We start from the raw sequence: 23,622 nt of genomic DNA, 5'->3' as shown, positions 1-23,622 counted from the left end.
ACCTTCCCACTCTTGCTCCTGATCCTATGTCTCCACTGAGTTTCTGCCATCTCATAGTCATCATAATCCTTTCATTGCCAGAGCCAGAAGCTCAATTCACAAAGCTCAGGGAACGTTCACATTTGGGTCTAAGTCAAGCCCAGCCTAGCCCCCATCCGACAAGTGAGAAATTCGCTTGTTGTGGCAAGATTATGACAGCAATGAGGCTGATAAAATCTATTCCCTCATCGAATGGAACTAGAATTTACTACCAAAATAGTAATAAAATAGCAACCGCATGGGAATGTAAAAACTTTTTAAGTAACTCCAGAGGTTTGTGGATTATGGATTTAAATAACATCACAGAATGTCCCCCTCTCTGCCCGCTGCTACCTGTGGCTGCAGTGATGTGGTTCTGTATGCCCAACTTGCTCATCATGTCACTGGGGACTTGGCATGGGACGCCAGGCCACCAGCCAGGTGCCACAAGCCACGAGTTGGAAGGAGCCATGAGCAAAGCCACTGAGAGCAGACCCTCCACCCCTCCCTGCCCCCGGCTGCTGAGACATGGGGACTTGTCTGTGGCAGCAGCTAGGTGGGTATCCCATGTTAACTGGCATTGCAAGCAGCCAGGTCACAGGAAGAGTCTACCAAGTCAGGACACTTCCGATCAAGCAGTTCATGGATTTCGTCATGAATGAGCTGAAACAGGACCTGTGGCCCTAAGTCATGAAAGTGGAATTGACCCATCTTATGATGCTGAAAACCACCAAATAGTTTATTTTTAACATTTTGGGTTTGTGTATTCAAGTGCTCAAGTACAAGGGGGATTTATTACATACAGGAAAAAGCAATCAGCACAAAGCCAGGGTTAGGATGGCAGAGGGGCCTTGAGACACTTGTGAGACACCTCCCATGTGTAGTCACCATGACTTGCAGTGCCAACCAGAGCTCTGTGGAAACAAGCCAGGTAAAAGGTTGCTGTGAAAGGAAGGGACGTTTTACTGTTCTGAGCAATCCCAACCGGCCCACTAGACACGTATCAAGTCGGTGAGTTACATACAGAACCTCAGAAACTCAAATTATCCATCTCTCACTTATTTCAACTGGTTCAATTCACAAATTTGAAAATTTATTTTTTATAGACTAAATGCTAAAACTGGATGAGTTGTTAGCTGTAAAAATATAGTTATGTTTCCCGATGTATAACTAAGATTTTCTTCACCTGATTTGTCCAAAATTAAGGTCGACTTTGCCCCAGAATCGTAATTTTTTCCCCCTATGAATTCAACTTTCAAGAACTTTCTTTTGGTAGCAAGAGCGGCAGAGGGGACAGGCATGGAAGGGAGAACTGTCTCCCCAGGAAAACTGCTCCAGGGCCAGGAGACACGTGTGGTGAAACATGTGTGAGCAGGACAGGAGTGCAGTCTCCCGGGAAGGCTGGCTGCAGCCTGTACCCGATGGATCACGGTGGCCATCCCTCTTCATGGACAGTGGCATGAGGCAGATGGGGCATTCATAGTTTTCCCGGTGCAGGGCCTGCAACACAGAAGAAGGAGTGAACTTGTTCTGTGGGTTCTTACTTCCATCCTAGTTTAAATGAGAATGATATACCTACAGACAGGATCTTCTCAAAACGAACAGGTTCCATTCTGTAGTAAAATAACACTAATTATGTATTAATTATGTACACATTCTCTGTTACTCTTGGAATATGAAAAGGAGTTAGTAACCCACCTGTAGTAAGAAATCTAAAAGCACAAATCCTTTATAAAATGCTGAACATTGATAGTATAGATTTCCTTTTAATTAAGCAGTAGGGTGGTCTTTTCCAGAACGATGAACTTTCTGTAGCTGCTAAACATCTTTATAAATTTTCCTATTTTTATGGTGTTCAAGTAAGTGTTTCTTTGGTTTGAATTAGTCACCCTTTCTCCTGTGGCCACGGAAGACTCAAGGGGAAAGCAGGAAACTGTGAAGGTGACATGCAGGAAGGGACAGTCTGTTTCCCCGCAGTCAACCCAGAGTGGGTGGGAAAGGTCCAAGGGTCCCTGGACCGAGGTCACTGCAGACCCTGGTGGATGTGCTGCTCTGGTCACTGAGCAAAGCCTACCTGTATCTGGATATCCTGCCAGTCGTACTCTGTGAGCTTGCGGCCGTACTGCCCGTCAAGTTGCTGCAGAACATTGCGGTTTATGGCCAGGCAGTGGTCGATTTCTGCAAACAGCTCGTCGATATCTGTGTCGTAGGAGCGGAGCAAGCGCTGACTGATCTCTGTGAACTGAGGACAGGAGAGCCAGTTCACCTGCTGAGCAGGAATTCTTGGTGTGGGTGGAAGGGAAGCACCTGCTGGAGACCCGACCACATTTTCCACCAAGTCCCCTCATGTCTCTCCTTCCAATGATACTTTCTGGGGAAACAGACAGATGGCTGGCTGTCTCAGTAACTCCAGGTCCAGGTCACTTATGGTGAGATGACTAAAAAGGTCACCTGGTTGTTGGCCTTAGTGGCTATCAGAAAGAAACACAGTGAAATTAAGAGTTGACTGAAGAAGGGGACCAGAATTTTACCAAATGAGTCACTTAGCATCCTGCCCTAGCACTACTGATCCTAATTTAAGGAGGACGGTCTGCAACACACTATTTCCTCATGCTCTCGTGGAGGGCTGGTTGCCGGAGCCACCTCGTGGTGTACCTATGTGCTTGCGGATGATGAATGATCGTTTTAGCATGACCATGAAAAAGGAAATCAAGAGAAAATGAACACCTTCTGTTTAACTATTCAGGCTGGTGTTCTTACTCACTGAGCTTTAAAATCACCATTTGAAATGCCCCACTTGCCGAAGGACCTTAGACATCTCTTAACATAAGGTGACCAACTTTTTTACAATGGAAAGGACAAAAATAAATTGAAAAAAAGACAATATTGTAAATAAAAAAAACATTTTATTCATTGCAACAATAATACACTATAATCTGAAAATGCATAATAAAAACATTTGTAATATTTTATATTGTAATTATGCTTACACACCTATTAATTTTTAATAATTGTAAAAAAAAGTACTCATTTAGATACAAATATGTCACATCACACGCAATGAATTGACTCTGCATCGATCGAATACAGACATTGACAGATTAGTCTTCCAGTATCAAAAAGGAGGACATTTGCCTGACCAGGCGGTGGCGCAGTGGATAGAGTGTCAGACTGGGATGTGGAGGACTCAGGTTCAAGACCCAGAGGTCACCAGCTTGAGTGCAGGCTCATCTGGCTTGAGCAAAAAAGCTCACCAGTTTGGACCCAAGGTTGCTGGCTTGAGCAAGGGGTTACTTGGTCTGCTGAAGGCCTGCAGTCAAGACACATATGAGAAAGCAATCAATGAACAACTTAAGGTGTTGCACCGAAAAACTAATGATTGATGCTTCTCATCTCTCTCCATTCCTGTCTGTCCCTATCTATCCCTCTTTCTGACTCTCTGTTCCTGTAAAAGAATAAGAAAAAAAAAAAGGAGGACACTTTTCGAGGGAGGATAGAACTTACAAAAGAAGGATGGTCCTCTCTAAAGGAGGACAATTGGTCACCTTACTAACATAAACCGGTGCCATCACTTTGTGGATGACTGTATGCCCCTTGGCTACAGAAAGGATTTTCGGGGCTTAACCTTCTCCTCCCAGAGCCAGCACAGACGCGGTACAGCCTATGTCATCGGGAATCTCCTGTGCAGACGTTACCCAGGCCTTGTGACAACCTTCCTGGGTGGCCCACAGCGCAGCGGCTTCAGACCTGCAGCCCTGCACATGTGGATTGAGCATGGGGGAAACTGCTGTGGGGAGGCAGTGACCACGAGGGGCGGTAGTGGCGTCCCAGCAACCTGTGTAAACTTTATTACGTGTAGAGAGAGTAGAGAGAGAGCGGGAGCGCCCTGCGGTATGACCAAGTACCGGGGATGCATGCGTGGAGCAGCACCATCGTTAAGCGTCTCCGTGGACGGGCCAGCGCATGTGTGCTCAGCAGCAGCACAGGCACGTGCCCGGGCACTTGCACAGATGCCTCGCTGGAGCACGATGACTGCGGCTAGGTCATGACGTCACATGTCATGCTCAGACCTCAGCATGGGCCATTGGCCAGCCTGGCGGCTGCCCCAGCATACCCCCCCTGGCCTTGGAGTCCGTCCCCAGCTGCCTACAGCCCCGAGGTCCCGGCCCCCGGTCTCTGCCCCTTGCGCTGCTGACCTCCCTTCTCTGTCAGCAGGACACCCCGCTCCCGTCTGCAGGGCGCATGTCTACTGGTGTCCTCGCTAGGGAGGAGAGGGCGTGGGATCCCCTTCAGTGCTGGTCCAGTTGCATTTGATGGACAGTTCATGTCCACTCGGCTTGCATAACACACGATCATTTTCACACTTGTTAACAAAGCATGAGGTTTTCTTCTCCAGTTGAAATTCAGTTATCATTTAATCCTCGATTATATGACACTAGAAAGCCTGGCGGTCATACGAAATGACCGCTGTTCTAGATATTATAAATTGTAATTAAAATGATTTGTGCAAAGGTGTCTGCTAATTCAAACTGAATTACCCAGGGCAGGTGGTGAGGACGCCCCTTTGCTTAGTGCCCCATGGGCTTTCCCCCTTCTACTTGCTTAATTGCTTAAAGTAGAGTGCAATGAAGGAAACTGCTGGCGGTACATTTCTTAAGAGCCACCGCTAGCTCAATAAATAAATGTGATTTAAATAATAAAATGTTAATTCACATGTCAAAGAACTGTTTTAATCCTTTTTGCGTTTTGGTCAGCATTACTCGTTTTTTTGCATTTCTCTCCTGCCTTTGTTCAAGGGACTCATTTTGTCGAGACAGGCTTTTTTGTCTTGCATCTGAGGCAAGCCTTGTTTCTCTATGCTCATCAGTCTCATTTTGCCGAGAAAGACGCATTTGCTCTGCGACTGAAGCAAGCCTTGTCTTTCTCTGCTCAGTGGTTTCTTTTTGTCGAGAAAGCCGTTTTTGTGCTGCTTTATTTAGCTCCTTTTCTCTCCTCTTCAGTGCTGTATTTTCTAGGAGGTATTCTTAAAAGAAATTACGTTAAGACGTAGTTTTAATGTAAAACAGATGATTGCCAATGCAAACAAATGTTCACCTTCCCCTTGACATGCTCAATTTGCGTTCAGCTGTGGCAACTGCACCCCATTGGCTAGTACAGTTACGCAAGCAACCAATAAGCTATCAGCGACAAACAGACACTTAAGCCGGCATATAATAAAGATTTTGTCAATGAGAGAAAAAACGATTGCCTTCATAGGGAATGATGGCTAAAGACTACTGTACTAAGTTGCAGTTTATTCCATCTCAGCTGAGTAGTTTTAACTTCACCATTTAGTTTTTGCACAGCGAGTGCTCGGAAGGCCTGGAGTGGTTCTTGAAGCAGTGGTATCCACAGCTGGGAATCACGGGGCTGCTCGGGACTGGCTCTGCCTGCAGGGCCACATAACAGAGGGTTAGGAGGCTGGAGGGCAGGTGGGATTGTGCCCCTCAGGGAAGGCTGGCTGGGTGGCAGGGTGGGCACCCGGTGCCCACGTTGTTGCTGGTACTGCCCTCCCCACCTCCCATTTAATCCACTTCCCCTATGCACCCTGTGGAGGCCCAGGGCCTGTGGGTTTTGTGCCTGTCGTCCTCTCATGATTTTCTTACATGAATCTTGAGTCTGGACAAGTGCCTTCCCTCAGTTTCATATCTGTGACCTCTTGTGTGTGTGTCCCAGCACACCTGGGTTGGAAGTGAGTTCCCGCTCTCAATTCTCGGAGCAGCTCTGTCCCTTCCTTTGACTCCTCTCATGGCTGGATTCTGTTGTCCGTTTCCTGTGTGTATTTATCTTTTGATTCTGGAAAGTGCCCATTCATCTCCACGAGGCCCTTAGCATTCAGTAAAAAATTTTGACTTTAAACTTGCAATAGTTTGGACATGAGGAACACACATGCCCAGTGTTTGTACATATTCTGAAGGGGTGCAGAACAGTTTTCTTTATGGGATTAAAAAACGTCCGTGTGGAATGATTTTTAAGTTTACTGCCAGTTTCAAGACTCCATAAAACATCATTGTTTAGCTTATAACCCTGACATTAACATTAGCTTGTTGATAAATGTACTGAAAATCCTACAGTGAATTTTGAAGGCAAATTTCTGAATGTGAGCTGGTGTGACTGTCTTCATTCTTGTAGCTTCAGATATTCAAAAGTTAGCAAGGGAAATGTTTTAAAAAGTTAAATCAATGTATATTTATTCATTACCTACTATGGCCAATTCAAAGCCATGTCCTAAGTGTAGCTTTTATGAAATATTTTTTAAATGTCAAATTCTCATGAGCTCAGCATCCACCTGCCTTTCCTAACTCTGTTACCTGAGTCAGATGTCCTTAGTAAGTGAAGGGCAAGAACTGTAAAAAAAACAGAAACAAACAAACAGAAAAAACCCTTAAATGCTAGTTTTTAAACTAATGATAACTATTATTAATTCTATAGAAATAGACAAAATACATAAAATTTTCAATTTTAATAAGAATGTCTTCATATATTTTTTTCTTTTCAGTCTCATATTTCAGATATTTCATTAGTAAGAAGAGTTCATGTTATTTTTTATTTTTTTCCATTTTTCTGAAGCTGGAAACAGGGAGAGACAGTCAGACAGACTCCCGCGTGCGCCCGACCGGGATCCACCCGGCACGCCCACCAGGGGCGACGCTCTGCCCACCAGGGGGCGATGCTCTGCCCATCCTGGGCGTCGCCATGTTGCGACCAGAGCCACTCTAGCGCCTGAGGCAGAGGCCACAGAGCCATCCCCAGCGCCCGGGCCATCTTTGCTCCAATGGAGCCTTGGCTGCGGGAGGGGAAGAGAGAGACAGAGAGGAAAGCGCGGCGGAGGGGTGGAGAAGCAAATGGGTGCCTCTCCTGTGTGCCCTGGCCGGGAATCGAACCCGGGTCCTCCGCACGCTAGGCCGACGCTCTACCGCTGAGCCAACCGGCCAGGGCCGAGTTCATGTTATTGATATGTAAAACAATTACTGGTCATTTACAAGTAACGTATGGGCTAAACATTAAAAAAAGTATACTCACAAAAGTACCCAGGTGAACTTTGTCTGCCCAGGAGGCCTCTCTGAGTGATCCATCTTGATGTCAGCAAATTGCTTACTAATGTGTTGACTTAGGGCCACCCTCAAAAGCAAAATGAAAAGCCTGGAATTTACAGCATATCAATGAATCAGTTGATAAGCTTTTACTGGTTTAATATCCTTGCAGTCTTGCTGCTTGGAGCCACTTCAAGTTAGCAACAGAATGTTTGCCATCTCTATGTGATAAAGGAACTCAAAGGACTAAACAAACTTTCAGACCATTACGCTGTTTGGTGAGATGTAAATGAAAAAAGTAGGAGAAATCTCATGCAGGAGGGTGTGGGAGCGGGCAGCCCCTAAAGTCAACCATAGCGTCTGACAAATCACTAACTTTTTAAACAATGGTCAGGACTTTTAGCTTGGGTGGAGATAATATAATGCATTTAAAAAGTTTTAATTGCAGCCATAAAAGACCATGCCTCAATTATATGACATATGCTAGCAGAATTTCCAGATAAGGATCAAAGGCTTTCAACGACCAGCGCTGCATTCTGGGCAGCACTTGGCCCCTCTGTGCACACCGGAGACAGGCGTGAGCATGGCAGCTCGGGGACCTCTCCAGGCGGCTTTGATCTGAGCTCACTGTGCACCAGGACTACGGTGTTGTCCTCACAGCTTCGGTGCCCTCTCTGACAAAGCACTGCTGACTCAAGGTCAGTCCTCAACACTCACAGGTGTGAAACTCAACATATGACCTGCTGGGTTCTTACTCCAGGGCTGCCTGTCTATTTGAAAGGCCTACATTGTAGCACAACATCACTTTGCTCGGGTTTAGTCTTGTTAGGAATGTGCCAATGACATCTTAAAGCAAGGCAAGGCTGTAGAAAGGAATTCCCAGTGTATGGAAGCATTAGATTTGTGGAAAGATGACCTCTGTATTTTATTAGTTAACACCCAATAGGTGTATGAAAAGTAAACTAAGAAAAGACTTCATTAATTCCCCTTGTAATAGAGGAGTGAAAATGCAAGGCCACAGTTCTTTCACAGGGAAGATAGATTGGTTTATAAAAATAGAATGGCCTGAGCTAATCTATTCCAGAGTATTAAAAACATATCTGTCTTCTGAGCTCTTGAAATTTTAAAGGAAACAAGCACTTCCTAATTTAGTGTGCCTAAAAATACCCTGCTACTACCCTTCTTTGCCTTTCTTTTCTATTGATTAGACTTCTTTTTCCCTGTAGGGAACTTACTGTTGATCTAAACCAGTGGTTCCCAAGTAGGCAAAGAAGTTTTCACTCATTTGCCAGCAAAGAAAAAAGTAACTTCAGTGGAGTAAAAGTTTTATACAGCTAATTGTCTTCAGTGTAAAGAATCTCCTTTAGTGTATGGCCCATTATTCCTGTTTTTTTTTTTTGGTGTAAAACAGTTTTCTTTTATGCGATGACTCTGATGGTGCACACTGTTTTGATCCCAGCAGTCTTGCGACAGTGGAGGACAGAACTGAATGGGCTGTAGGGAGAGGAAGGAGAATCCACTCCATGTCTGATTCATCGGCCGGTGGGGGCTGTGGAGCCGTGTTGACCACTGCCGACTGTGGGTTTTATTGCATGGTTTATTTCTCCTATTAAGGGGCAATTTCAACTTTAATGACTAAAATAAAGTGAATTTGCATGAATTTAACCTTCACCAGTGGTCAGAATGGAGATGATATGGCTTAGGAATGTGGCTGTAGGGTGCACCTGTCATCCCAGATCAAAGGCTGGACCTGCTCCACAGATGATTGAGGAGTCGTCATATCCAATACTGTCAGTTACTGCACATTTTGCTTTGTAAACTTTCTAGGTTCTAAAATCGGAACATTGGCTTTCTAGTAGTTCTGTGCACATTTAGGTTGTGGGAGGGTGACAGGGTGAAGGCGTGTGAAGGGACAGGTGTCAGAGGCCCAGATGAAAGGCAGGTCTCTGCAGGAAGGTCACTAGTCCCAAAGCTAGGAGCTTTGATAAAGCCATTGTTCATTTTGGCTGTGGAGTTTAAATATTTTTGAATGGCTATAATCCCAGGAAACCTGCATACACTGATTCTTGTGAAGCTGGACTTGTTAGTTCTGGAAAACTGGGAAGATAGATAATGAGAAACCCAGACCAAGAGTTATAGTTTTATTTTAAGTATCTTAATGTGTGATTTCTAGATTTTAATTGACACATTAAATTGGGTAAGTTTAAGGCATGTAACATGATGGTTCAATATACTTACATGTTGTGAAATGATTATCACAGTAGGGTTAGCTAATACTTCTCTCATCTCATGTAATTACCATTGCTTTTTCTGTGGCAAGAGCATTTAAGTTTTACTGCCTTACCAACTGTGAAGCATATAATACGGTTTTGTTAACTATAGTCACTATACATTAGATCTACAGAACTTGTTCATCTTATCGCTGGAAGTTTGTACCCTCTGACCAACACCTCCCAGTTCCCCTGGCAGCCACCATTCTATTCTCTGTTTATGTGAGTTTCACATATAAGTGGTACTTGTCTTTCTCTGTCTGATTGACTTCACTTAGCATTATACCCTCAAGGTCCATCCATGTTTTTGCAAATGGTAGGATTTCTTTCTTTATTCCATCATATATCTGTTTGTCTATTCGCCTGCCTGCCTCATCTTCTTTGTCATTCATCCATGAATACATCCTTAAGTTGTTTCCATGTCTTGGCTATTGTGAATAATGCTGCATTATTGTGAATGAGGGTGCAGCTCTTTGAGATCTTGGTTTCATTTCCTTTGGATAAATACCTAGAAGTGGGATTGCTGGATCAGATGATAGTTTTACTATTAATTTTTTGAGGAACATCCATATTGTCATCCTTAGTGGCTACACCAATTTACATTCCCACCTGTAGCACACAGGGTTTCCCTTTCTCTGCATCTTCCCCAACACTTATCTCTTGTCTTTTGATGATAGCCATCCTAACGGGTATGAGGTGATCTCTCCAGTGGTTTTGATTTTCATTTTCCTGATAACTAGGGATGTTGAGCATTTATTCATGTACTTATTGGCCATATGTATGTCCTTTTTGAAAAATGTCTTTTCAGGACCTCTGTCCATTTTTAAATCAATTTTTTTTTACTATTAAGTCTCATGAGTCCCTTATATATTTTGGATATGAGCCCTTATCATATCTGTGATTCAAAAACACTTCTTCCCCATCCTGGAGGTTGCCTTTTTATTATGTTGATGGTTTCCTTGCTGTGCAGAGCTTTTTAGTTTGATGCAATCCCACTTATTTTTGCTTGTGTTGCTTTTGCTTTTTGTGTTATATCCAAAAAATCATTGCTAAGACCAGTTTCAAGGAGATTTTTCTCTATATTATATTTTATTCTAGGAATTTATCATTTCCTAGGCCATGCCTATAGCTCACAAAGTAAGTTCCATCAAGTTGGAAAAGGTAGGAAAAGACCATGAAGTTGCAGGAGGCATCCAATGAATGACTAAGAAGTGGTTTACAACCTAAAGCACAGCCCCTAGGCTCTGCTAATATAGGCATTTAAGGATACAAGGTAACTAAGAGCCCTGGCCAAGAGTATATGCCTACTGCTAATACAATGTCTGAAATTAAATGCAGTCTTCATTTATTTAATCATTATGAAATGACCATTTTTGTCTCTGAGTACTTTTGCTGTCTTGTAGTCAGCATTATTAGATATTCATTTATTTAAAATGAAGTTTTGGTTCACAGATTTCAAATATTCATGGCCAAGTGGAACAAGTGAGCTAAGGTATGCAAAACCTGGAGGGGATGTCAGGGAAGAGTGAGGAGCAGCTGAGACTTGAGAAGGAAGGACAGCACGAAAGGTGGCCAGTCTCTTGTGGAGGAAGAAAGATGCTGCTGGGAAATGAGAACTGATTGGTAAACCAAGTTCCCTGTAGGGAGTGAGCATAGGACTGCAGGCAAGGTCTAAACATCATTGAGGTTGAGGGACAAGGACTTTTTAAAAGTAGGTGATAAACTCCGAGGAGCTGAGACCCAGGGAGGGGGTGCACACATTGCTTTCTAAGCAGATAAAGAAGAGAGGCTCACAGTCCAAGGAGAATGAAGGGGGGGGGGTCTTTCACCAGGACTCTGTCCCCTTTCCCTAAATAAGGGGAATGACTGACTTGCTTAAAATTGTTCCTCAAAGATATGCAGAAAAATGTGGACTTGCACTCTGCTGCTGCCCCACTTCTCCTAGGGGCAAGAGTCGTTCTGCCAGAGCCACCCCCACCTCCCATGGAGGGACACCTCCCAATGCCAGGACAGGGATTGTGGCATCTCACATGACCCTTGCCAGGGAAGCTCATCTTTTCAAGCTCGTGGTTCAACGGCTTTGTTGTTAAGATAATCAGTATTTTAGGTCATTTGCTCACATAGTCCTACTGCTGACAGCAAATCACATCTATTTTCTTGGTTAAATCTGAGGCATACTGACATCATAGCCAGGATTCTGATTCTCTTTTGCACATTCTGGTATGTGCATTGCTGGGACAGCTAACTGAGTGACCAGGAAGAGCATCGGGTGACCCCTATGTCAACTGTGGTAGAGTCCACTTCCTCCTGGATTTATATGCAGCTCTGGGACACTTTAATGTAAAAGGATGGTGTGAGGGCACAGGATCAGCACCTTGGCCTGAGAAGGTCTGACTGGGCATCTGAGAAAGCAGGGATCCTGTGTGTGAACATCACCTTCCTCGCCAAAAGCATAGGGAAGGCAACTTATGCTCCATGTGGAGGGCAGGAACAGGATACAGAGGGTTCCTTTCTACAATGAGGAGTAATTCATATCATTATCCCAAACAGAGGGCAAGGTAAACGACAAGGAAGTGCTGACAGGATCTACACTCCATAAATAATGACCTTAGAAAGTGACCACAAGGTCCTCTTTAGCTTCTGAGCTAACATCCTCTCCAGATGCCCCGCTCTTCCCTGGTGCAATGATAAAGTCGAACTGGAACAACACATGAACATTTTTAGTGAGCACACACTTCGTAGCACTGTGTGCTGGGCCTCTGTAGACACTACTCTAATTCTTAGTACAGCTCTGCAAGGTAGAAATTTGTTCCTTCATGTAACAGATTAGGAAACAGAGGTGATGAGCAGCTGTTATTTGCCTGAAGCCACAAAGCTGATGAGGGTTGAACTGGGATTTGAACCTACTATGGTCAGCTGGCTCCCTCCACTCTGCCTTGCCAGTCCTTTTTGTATGGGGCACAATTACAGAAAATTGTTAAGACCCTCCAAAAAAAAAATAAATAAAAGATAAGTAATGGCTAAGAGAATGTGTAGAAACTGAAGTATCTGGAGAATTAAGGGTCTATGCCTACCTTTTCTTCAAAGAATTTTCTCCTCAACTTGGCATTAGTGGGTGGCAGCATCCTCCTCAGGTCTTGGTACCACTTCCTAACCACATGTCCCCTCCAGCAGGCTTGGACCCTAGAACACGGTGTTGGAGAGTGCCTGTCAGGTGGCTGTACAGGGCAGGGGCTGGGATGTGGTGGCCAAGGAGAGAGGGAAGTCCTTCCAGCTTGAGCAATGGGGCTTGACCTCTAAATGTCCTTGCTGCTGCTGCTGCAGTGGGGTGTCTCAGGTGGCAGGCCCTTCTCACCTTGTTGCGCACTTTGCTTTGAAGAGCAGGGCCCCGTCGTAAATTACTCGGGTTTGATATTGGTTCTTTCTGCAGAGGGGACAGGTTTTTTTACTTGCGAACTTTTCAAAGGCCTGAAGGCATGCCTGAAGAGAAACATTTCACTTAAAACTTTATGAGTAATTACTTATAAACAACATTTTTTACTTCTAATGTAATTATAGGTTCTTTTCTCTTATAATTATGAGACTTAGTCCAATTTAGATCATGAAGAAGTTTCATCAGATGTTAACACCTTCCTCATGCAACTTGTTCCAAATGATATTTTACAAGAATATACATGCAGATACATCAAAAACTTCTGAAAACGAGTCACGTAAAGGTGGAGGATCCCTTGTGCAGGGCTACCCTGCAGATAGTCACAGGATGTGAGCTGTCACTCACCCTGATGGACATTACTAACAGTCTGCTATACAAACATTTGTGGTTCTTTTGTCACATATGATTCACGATGCTCTAAACAGGATAAATTGTACTGTAGCCTAAAGTCATATTTCTAGTTGTAAATGGTGATTATGGATAATACAAATGGGCCCTTTGAGGAGGCTCAGTGAACAGGACGAAGCCCCGTCTCCTGACTCTGGGTGACGCTGCACACGTGGTGATGGAGAGGAGCAGGTTACTCACCCTGTGGAACACGTGGGAACATGAAAGCAGCACCTGTTCATAGGGAGACAAAAAAAATGTTTGAAGTTTAAATGAGTTTAAAAGAGACATAGCATAAATGCATTAATTAAAAAATTCTGAATGCTTGAAAGGTACGCTGTGTTGTTTCTTTGAGAAATTAAAAAAAGCAAATTAATAACCTTGATATTCATAATGCTTAGTGTTTGAGTTTAGCATGGCACAGGTATATAGTCTCAACAAGAAAAGCTAAGTTCAACATCAAACACACACATGAAGTTTGCTATTAAGCCATTAAAATGAGTGTGTATTTAAAAATGAGACAGTTATGAAGTAGATGCATTTCCTGGGCAGATCCTGGAAGGAAGGGAAGGGAGGAGGAGCAGAGACAGGGAAGCAAATGCATTTTGCAGGGTTTTGTTCAACTATATTGCACTCTTCAATTTTTGAAAATCTCAGCTTTATTGAGTGATAATTTTTTTAAATTAAGTGAGAGGCAGGGAGGTAGGAACAGACTTTTGCGTGTGCCCTGACTGGGACCCATCCAGCAAGCTGCCTCCTGGGAAATGCTGTGCCCATCTGGGGTTGCTGCTCCATTGCTTGGCAACTGAGCTATTTTAGCACCTGAGGTGAAGCCATGGAGCCATTCTCAGCACCTGGGGCTAACTTGCTTGAACCACTTGAGCCATGGCTGTGAGAGTGGAAGTAGGGGGTGGGGAGTGAAGAAGCATATGGTTGCTTCTCCTGTGTGCCCTGACTGGGAATTGAACCTGGGACTTCCACATGCCAGGCCGATGCTCTACCACTGAGCTCCCAGCGAGGGTCCATTGAGTGATAATTCTGACACTCAAAGTTAAATAGCTATAAATCTTAGATACATATGAATCATCTTTTGTTTTTTAAATGCAGGGGAAGTGTGGTCATGAGAAAATTTCCCCTTTCTATCTTATCAAATAGTGACATTATGGTCTCTGACACAAGACAGAAGCTTAAGCCCAAGAGAGAAAAAGGTAGTTGGTTCTTCTGGAAGGGAAGGAGAGCAATGGGATGAGACCAGGATGAGTATGTGTGGCTGGAGCCCAAGGGCTGCATTCAGCAAGGAGTGAGCTTCAGCCATGGGGCTTCTCTGGGGCAAAGGTGTTTCTCTAACACCCAGGCTGCCTGGTCTCAGAAAACTTACTAGTATTTTTAAAGTTTTTTTGTTAATTTTATTTTAACATAGATTCAAGTATTTTTAAATTTTTATTAATTTAAATTTATTTAAACTTACCAGTTTTTAAAGTGACCATCCCTTTGCCTTCATTCATTCTACACTTCTTAAAAGGGAAAGGTGGAAGAAATATCGCAATAGATACAACTCAAAAACCTAAAATATTTCTTTGAAACTTATCACCAGCAATAAGCCTAAACTTGAAAACCTCAGTAATTTGGGTCCTTTTATGTTATTACTATTGATATTTAATTAAATAGCAATTTCTATTTAAGAGTACTTAATACTCTTCCTTAATAAAACAATCTTTCAGAGTGTTTTATCAACAGATATTTGATCTGTATTGAACATTATACTTCCATATATTTAAAATATACTTTTAAATGTCTATAGGTATCTGTTATTTGCAAATGTTCTCTGAGATTATAAAAAATGATTAGGTGGTGGAAAATACACAAAAAATATCCTAAAAGTTAGGATTAGATTCCAGGTAGACTGGAGCACACTTCCTGAGTTGTCCTACTGTGTGTGGTCACTAAAATTGTTTATTCTTCATGTGTTAAGTGGGTATAATGCCTGCCTTAGAGACATGAGATTAAGCAAAGCACCCTCTGAAATCATTCAATGTCAGGAAAATGCCAATAGTTGCTTACTACTAAGGAAAATTAAATATGAGAACAATAATGAGAAATGCAAAATGAACACAAGAGTCTATTTTTATAATCAAACAAAAATAGAGAGTTTAGTGAGAATTTTTTTTTTTTTGTATTTTTCTGAAGCTGGAAACGAGGAGAGACAGACAGACTCCCGCATGTGCCCGACCGGGATCCACCCGGCACGCCCACCAGGGGCCACGCTCTGCCCACCAGGGGGCGATGCTCTGCCCCTCCGGGGCGTCGCTCTGCCGCAACCAGAGCCACTCTAGCGCCTGGGGCAGAGGCCAAGGAGCCATCCCCAGCGCCCAGGCCATCTTTGCTCCAATGGAGCCTTGGCTGTGGGAGGGGAAGAGAGAGACAGAGAGGAAGGAGGTGGGGGGTTGGAGAAGCAAATGGGCGCTTCTCCTATGTGCCCTGGCCGGGAATCGAACCCGGGTCCCCCGCACGCCAGGCCGACGCTCTACCGCTGAGCCAACCGGCCAGGGCCTGTTTAGTGAGAAATTTATGAAAAACAAAATGGAAGAAATGGTGGGCATGATATGTGCTGACCCCTCCATTTATGATAAATCAGGCTGCTTGTGGAGTGATTACGAAAGCAGTTAATTACCTACAAGGGAGCTTCTGTGATACTGTCAGCTGACTTCTCAGCAGAGCACTTCAGGCCTGAAGTGATAGGCAAGAAATATTCAAAGTGATATAAAGCAAGGACCTGCAACCAAGATTACTCTACCTAGCAAAGTTATCATATAGAATCAAAGGATATACAAAGAGCTTCCCAGACAAGAAAAAGGAATTTATTACCACCAAACCAGTACATATTATTGAAATGTTAAAGGGAAAAGAAGAAGAATAAGAAGTAGGAGGAGGAGAAAGGAGAGAGAAGGAGAGAAAAGAAGGAGGTAGAAGAAAAAGAATGAAGCCTGACCAGGTGGTGGCGCAGTGGATAGAGCATCGGACTGGGATGCGGAGGACCCAGGTTTGAGACCTCAAGGTTGCCAGCTTGAGCGCAGGCTCATCTGGTTTGAGCAAAGCTCACCAGCTTGGACCCAAGGTCACTGGCTTGAGCAAGGGGTTACTCAGTCTGCTGAAGGCCCATGGTCAAGGCACATATGAGAAAGCAATCAATGAACAACTAAAGTGTCGCAACAAAAAACTAATGATTGATGCTTCTCATCTTTCTCTGTTCCTGTCTGTCTGTCCCTATCTCTCTCTCTGACTCTCTGTCTCTGTAAAAAAAAAAAAGGAAAAAAAAGGAATAATGAAAAATAAAATGCAATAAATACATATCTATCAACAATTGAATCTAAGAAACAAATGAAAAAGAAAAAGAGAAACAGACTCATAGATACAGAGAACATTTTGACAGTTGCCAGATGGGGGGGAGGTTGGGAAGGGTGAAAAGGGTGAAGGGATTAAGAAGTACAAACTGGTAGTTACAGAACAGTCACGGGGATGTAAAGTACAGTATAGGGAATATAGTCAATGATATTCTAATAACTATGTTTGCTGTCAGATAGGTACAAAATTTATTGGGCGATCACTTAGTAAATTGTCAGATGTCTAATCACTGGGGTGTATACCTGAAACTAATATAATGTATATGAAGTGTAATTGAAAAATAAAAAGTGGTTTTAAAAACCCCTGAAAAAAAATAAAAAAAGGAGGAGGTTGCCAGGGCCAGAAAGACTCTTTGTGGCTTCATTAACTCTCTTGCTATACTAAAATGCTAAATTATTCTAGATGATAATCTGTGGTTTAAGGGCTAAAATCTTTCTAAAATACCTGAGTTTCAGAGATGTAAGGTTAGGTCCTGGTAGAGAAGTAGAATATAGTATGTTTAAACCACGTTGTGAATTCAAATTAGTAAAGACCAAAAAGTTTTATTGTGAACTAACTCATTAACAGTAAAACCTATTAAAACAAATTAAGTTTGAGAGTAAGTGATGGGGAGTAGTGATGCCTGCATTTAACTCCATTTGCTGTATTTTTCTAGCAAACATTTGAGTGCCTGCTCTGTGGGAGGCAGGAGGCTACTGGGTGAGAATCATGGTCTGGTGGCCCTTAGCTCAGAAAGAAGAAAACTCTAGGAAAGAAGTGTCCCTAACTTGCAGATTACAATTAATTAGGCAGACAAAAGATGTGTAGAAGAAAACCTATGACATAGATTGATTATATATAATCTATAGTATCAATCTTACTGTGACAAAGTTTAATGGATGAAGATTGATTTTACTTAAAAGAGTCTTTCACAGATTATTTAGAGATATTCAAGCCTAGCTTTTCTTTTATATTTCAAATCTCAAAACAGATTAAAAATTCCTTTTTGCCTTCATGTATCCTACATCGGACCACGAATACATTGCCTTGACTCTGTTTGGCTTTCATGGCCAGTGGGATGGAAGATTTCTGTCTATAAAGTTTTGTACTTAATATCCGGTAAGTGAACGGAACTGCTTAACTACACGTTTAGCTCTTCCTCACACATGCACTTTAATAAATGGAAAAGAAAAGGTAAGTATTTGAGGGTCACAGTAGGAAGAAACTGGGAAAAAGAAACCTGTTTTTTTTTTTTGTACTTAATGAGTCATATTTAAGTGCACATGGAATATTAAGCCCCAGTTCAGTGTCCTCCTAGAGAGGGGCCACCGGACTTGCTCATCTAATCCTCCTGCTACCTACCTGGGGGCGAAGTTGGAATTCTTCCTTGCATATTGGGCAGGGCTGCATGGAGTCCCCCTGTGAGACGGATCTCTGTTTCACTTTTTCCCAGTCATCTGGTGAGAGTGGCAATGGGGGAAGTTCAAACAGGCCCAACTTCTGTGCTAGAGTTAAAGCAACACAGAATGAGTTAAAATAGAGTTTACAGTATGGTACTCATATATGCTTTTAATGACCCCGACTGTGTCCTTTTCTGGAACACAGCACTGTTAGCAGCTCAGACTGAAATAGGAAGGTGTCCATTGGGCATCACAACGGCAGTGGGTTCCCCTCTACGCTGTGCTCTTCCATCTGTCACACCTGTGCTGGGATCAGTACCCCAGACATACCTATTTTCCTTGTCTAGCATCATTTTAAAATATTTTCTGTTTTTAACTTGCAGTTTAAAATAATTTCAGACTTGTAAAAGGTTGTAAAAACAGAAGATCCTCATGTATCTTTCAACACGGCTTCCCCAAATGTTAGTGTTTTACATGACCTCAGTGCAAGGGTCAAACGAGGAAATTAATGTTGATCTACTGCTGTCAATCTATTCCTTATTGGATTTCATTCTTGTCTCACTTGGATTCCTTTTTTCTGACCCAGATTCCACGCTGCACTCAGTTCTCACATCCCCTTCATCTCCTATAGTCTGGGACAGTTCCTCAGTTTTTACTTGCTTTTCTGGACTCAGTACTTTTGAAGAGTACTGGCCAGGAATTGTGTAGAATGTCCTTCAATTTCCTCAGGATTAAATTTGGATGTGCCCTTTGGTGAGAATATCACAGAAGAGACAGAGGCACCTGGTGTCAGCATGTGTCACTATTGGGGTGTTCACTTTGATCACTTAGTGCAGTGCTCTTTGCTCTGTGCTATGTGCTCTCCCTGTAAAGCAGTGGTTGTGCCCTTGCCATGAATGCGTACATGTGGGAGGTCCTGTGGGACTGCATCTCAACGTGATTTTTCCCACTGATGGGTGTTATCACTGTCCTGGTTGCCAAATGGTGACTTTTCAATGGTAGCCCCTCTACTGTATATGCTAGTTGTCATTATACTGCAAAAATGGAGCTTTCTCTTTCCATCATTTATACAGTTATTTATATCAGCGTGGATAAATGGATATTTATTTTATTCTAGTTTTCATTACTCTATTTACTTTTTTGTTATTCCCATCATCATTGTTCAACTTCAGCATATACATTTCTATGATTACAAATTATTTCTGTCCCAGAAAAAATTATACTACTAATCTCAACTAAATTCTTTAGTTTGAAAAAAGCCAAAATATAAATGTTGAGATTGGCTTACCTAAAGTTAATGGTGGCGGTTTTGGACCCAGAACATATTCTTTTTCTGGGTCTTCCTCTTTGGGGCCTTGGGTAGTCTTTGGAAGCCCTGTATCTATCACAGCTTGCGTATTTCTTTTTAGAGATTTGGATGTGCTCTCTCTCTTCTGTACCTTTGTCTTGGACTGATTGGCTAATGAAAGATTTTGCAGTTGAAGGTCAAGTAAAATGTGATCTTGTAAAGCAACTGCAGTGACTGCTAAATTATCTTGTTTAGATGAATGACCCTGGAAAGTAGGAAAAAATCCATAATATACACAATATTATGTCACATATCACTTAGAAGAAAACTGAAGCTTTAATACTCAACCTGAAAAGCATACTAGACTAAATCTAATGATAAGAGATGCTCGAACCATTGTTAGTTGAGTCTGAGCAAAGCCAAGTCTTCTTATTTATGGTAATGACATAGTAATATCTTTTCATTTAAACACTAGGGCCTTAATTATAATACAAATAATTCATTATGACCTATAAAGGATGTGCATGCCTGGGCACATTCTGTTTCACTCTAATTAAATTAGACTACAGGTGAATCTTGCTTTTGTTATACTAAAGAGAATCTTGAGTTTAAGTATATGCCTTTTTGGTGAAAACCTATATGGAATAAAATTGCTATGCATCTAAGAGGTGCTTGCCATACTTAGCTGTCAGTTCCTCATTTAAGCAAGGTTTGCCAGCTATTTTTTATACTCTTACATAGCTGAATTAAAATTTAGTCATATTCATGACTAAAACTATGTGCATATTTCTTAAAAGGAATTGTGTACCTTATTTTTTAACATACTAAATCAGGAAGTGTTGTCACTTGCTTGGCGATATCAAATTATAATTTTCATCATCATATTACATTCTTTTCATTCTTCTGTAAAAACATAGTCAACAGAAAGGGTTAGACTGCACATACAAATGAGAACAACCCATTGCTCAGTAGAATGATGCTATATTTAAGTTCAGAAAACCTCAGACCAAAGGCTAGGGACTATTAAGTGCAACACACCCTGCAGAGATAACACTCACACTGGGATTTGAAGGACAGGGAATCGAACATGCCACACTGGATATATGGGTACATGGAGAGCTGCGTTACTCAGGAACTCGGCATGTGTTTATTGATTCAGGGAGAGAGTACCTGGGACACATGGGGAACACTGGCTGAGTTCAGTTTGTCCACAGAACACACACAAAGAATATGGGGAACAAACTTGGGATCCAACCTTGCTCTACCTCCTTGCTGGGCAATTTACTTTACATACCTGAGTCTCAGTTTCCTCACCTTAAAACAGGTACAATAATACATACACACCTTGCAGGATTATTGTTAGGATTAAATGAGACAATCTTTGTAAATTTCTTCCATGGGCTTTTCACAGAGAAGATACTCTGTGAGGGGTTATTATTGCTCCATTTCCCTTCAAAGCTGCTGGAAGAATCTGGAATTGGTCCTTTTAGCTTTTAGACAAAGTGCATTTTCTTTTCTTTCTTTCTTTCTTTTTTTTTTTTTGTATTTTTCTGAAGCTGGAAATGTGGAGGCAGACAGACTCCCGCAAGCGGCCGACCGGGATCCACCTGGCACGCCCACCAGGGGGTGATGCTCTGCCCATCTGGGGCATCGCTCTGTTGCGACCAGAGCCACTCTAGCGCCTGGGGCAGAGGCCATCTTTTGCTCCGATGGAGCCTTGGCTGCGGGAGGGGAAGAGAGAGACAGAGAGGAAGGAGAGGGGGAGGGGTGGAGAAGCAGATGGGCGCCCCTCCTGTGTGCCCTGGCCGGGAATCAAACCCGGGACTTCCGCACGCCGGGCCGACGCTCTACCACTGAGCCAACCGGCCAGGGCCAAGGTGCATTTTCTAAAGACAAGAGTCCAAAATATGTTGAAGTGGGGAGAAACAGTGAGTTACTGAAGTAATCCTGGAAATAGTATTGAGGGCCTTGATATAAGATTAGAAAAGAATTAATCCAAAATTAGGATCTAAGGATCAGCACCTCGGTTAGAGAGTCCAGTAGACTGAACTCACTGAAGAGTGAGTGTCCAGTCAGAAACTGGAAGCAACCCTGAGATCTCCAGGGCTCAGGAGCTGCCAAGAGCCTTTAGGAGCTAGGAGCTAGATGATGGTTGTTACTGCAGACTTGTTCCCTTTCAATTCTGGTACCAACAGATGTAAGAAGGAAGTTTCTATACAATATTTCATTGTGACAGTGAGGTTGGAGGAATGGTAGACGGTACTTAAGAATGCTGGAAGATCACTACCAGACTTTTCTACCATAGAGCATCATTACATTTCAGAGTTGAGAACTTTCAAATATTTAGTCCAACCTCATTTTATACATGAAAAACATGTACAGAGATTAGGTGACTTTCAGGAGTATATAGCTAGTCTGTGGCAATGGTAGGGTTAGAAACTTAACCCTTGTCCCATATGAAGAGCTAAGATTAATAGGAATATTCTTTCTTTGTAAACTCTGATATTATTTTGCTTGGTAACAAAAAATACCATTGTGGTGCTAAAATAATTAGTTAGCAATTTGTCTAAGTGACCTTAAGCTAATTAATAAGCATGCTAATTAAAAACACTCACACAAGAGATACAAACATACAGTTTTAAAAATACAATTGGACACACTGTCATAACTGTGAATGCCTGATTTTCACATTTTTTTTGGGGGGGGGGATTATATCTGAGATGGCCAGAAGAAGGGCACAGACAGATATAAAATTATTTTTTTTATTTTGTATTTTTCCAAAGTTACAAGCTGGAGGCAGTCAGACTCCTGTATGCGCCCGACCAGGATCCACCCGGCATGCCCACCAGGGGGCCAGATATAAAATTAAATAGTTAAAATTATCTGCAAAAACTTGGCCATGCCTTTGGAATCGATTCCCTTTTAAGTATCAGGTAACGTTAAGTTTCAGAAATCACCGATTTCGGACTGCGATGCTCAAGGAGACGAGGGCCCTCACAGCCATCCAGGGTGGATGAGTGGGCCTGGGGCCCACGTGTAAGCCCCCCTCCTCCTAACCCTGCTAGGGACAGTCCCCTCCCCACTTCTCCCTAACTCTTGTTTTGCTGGCACCAGCGCAGGTAACCGGCCCTACCATCACGGCCTCTGTCCTGGACCTCTAAGCTCCGCTGCCGTTGCCTAGTAACCAATTTCACCGCGGTTACACCCCAGCGCGCAGGCGCAACAGCCCAGTCATGCCTCGCGCTTGGCCACGAATTCCGGATGTGGCCTCGGATTTAGCTGCGCTCCCGACAGCGCACGGCCGCACCGCGCATGCTCGCCAGGCCCGTCAGGCCCAGGGCCGCGCTGCGCATGCTCGCACTGGTCTGAGCTGGGGTTTGACTGTTGGGGTGGGAACGTACTCATCAGCGGAAGACCTACCACGTACCTTAAAGCAGGTTGCTTTTGGGAGTGGAGCTCTGGGGGTTTTCTTTTGAGCCTTGTTCTGGGACTTCACTAGCTTCTTGGAGCTGTAGTTTTCAGCACCTCAGACAATATTCCAGCCATTTATTTACTCAACTATCTTTTCTGCCTTCCACCCAACCCTCTTCTGCTCTGGATTCCAGTTACATTTATATCAGACATTTTTGTATGTATATGTCCAGACGTCCCCAACATGATTTTTCAACTTGATAATGGTGCAAAAGTGAAATGCATTTGGTAGAAACCATACTTCTAATTTTGAACTTTGAAATTTTCACAGGGTAGGGATATGTAAGATACTCTGTGATGCTGGACTGCGTCATTGAGCCACAACTCTGGGTAGTCTCTCCATCCCAAGGGTAAACACCTGGGATTCTACAGGGTAGTATTAAAATTCATTTTCCACTTAAGATATTTTCAATTTAGGATGAGTTTATCAGGATATAACCCCACCATAAATCAAGGAATACACACACACACACACACATACACACACACACAAACATGTATATATATTTTATGTATATACAGCTAGTGCTGACTTACAACCACGATTGGTTCCGACAGACCGGTTGTAACACGATTTGGTCGTAAGTTGAGTAGCCTATATGTACAGTACTGTGAAATGATGTTATAAAAATCTTTAAGTCATATTTTATCATAATTTTCTTTCATTATTGTTATATATCATAATTTTCTTTGTTCATTTTATGCCATTTGTATCATCTCTACACCATTTTGTTTCTTATTTTTATATTCATCAGGTTTAAGTAAAACACTGCATTACCAGTACAACTAGTTTAATATTTGCAAAGACAATTTCCTCTTGGTAGACATCTTGGGAGGGGTTTGATGAAAAATATCCAAGACACAAAACACAAATTGCTGTAGCAAGTCTGGGATAACAGTT

At 42.7% G+C, this 23,622-nt stretch overlaps 1 protein-coding gene across 2 annotated transcripts; it reads right to left on the bottom strand.

The window, feature by feature from the left end:
* Positions 1-286: 286 nt before the first annotated feature.
* RNF32 (ring finger protein 32) lies at positions 287-20,073 on the bottom strand. Of its 2 annotated transcripts, XM_066235274.1 has the most exons (9): positions 20,059-20,073; positions 19,251-19,515; positions 17,925-18,067; positions 13,383-13,415; positions 12,717-12,841; positions 12,436-12,544; positions 2,093-2,260; positions 1,472-1,518; positions 287-1,423 (listed from the first exon to the last, which is right to left on the bottom strand). In XM_066235274.1, the coding sequence occupies exons 1-9, from the start codon at positions 20,071-20,073 to the stop codon at positions 1,267-1,269; spliced, it is 1,062 nt and encodes a 353-aa protein (XP_066091371.1). In that variant the 3' UTR covers positions 287-1,266. The 2 variants fall into 2 exon arrangements, with proteins under 2 accessions (XP_066091371.1, XP_066091370.1); XM_066235273.1 differs by having other exon boundaries at positions 287-1,518.
* Positions 20,074-23,622: the final 3,549 nt, after the last annotated feature.

The sequence above is a fragment of the Saccopteryx bilineata genome, chromosome 6, assembly GCF_036850765.1.
Source record: "Saccopteryx bilineata isolate mSacBil1 chromosome 6, mSacBil1_pri_phased_curated, whole genome shotgun sequence".
In the NCBI taxonomy this organism is placed as follows: Eukaryota; Metazoa; Chordata; class Mammalia; order Chiroptera; family Emballonuridae; genus Saccopteryx; species Saccopteryx bilineata.
This window is presented reverse-complemented; position numbering and strand designations above follow the sequence as displayed.

Coding starts and splice junctions, on each gene's coding strand:
- RNF32 (XM_066235273.1), bottom strand. Junction 13,416..17,924: donor AATTCCAACTTCGCCCCCAG/GTAGGTAGCAGG, acceptor CCCTATGAACAG/GTGCTGCTTTCATGTTCCCA. Junction 2,261..12,435: donor GAAAATTCTTTGAAGAAAAG/GTAGGCATAGAC, acceptor TCCTGTCCTCAG/TTCACAGAGATCAGTCAGCG.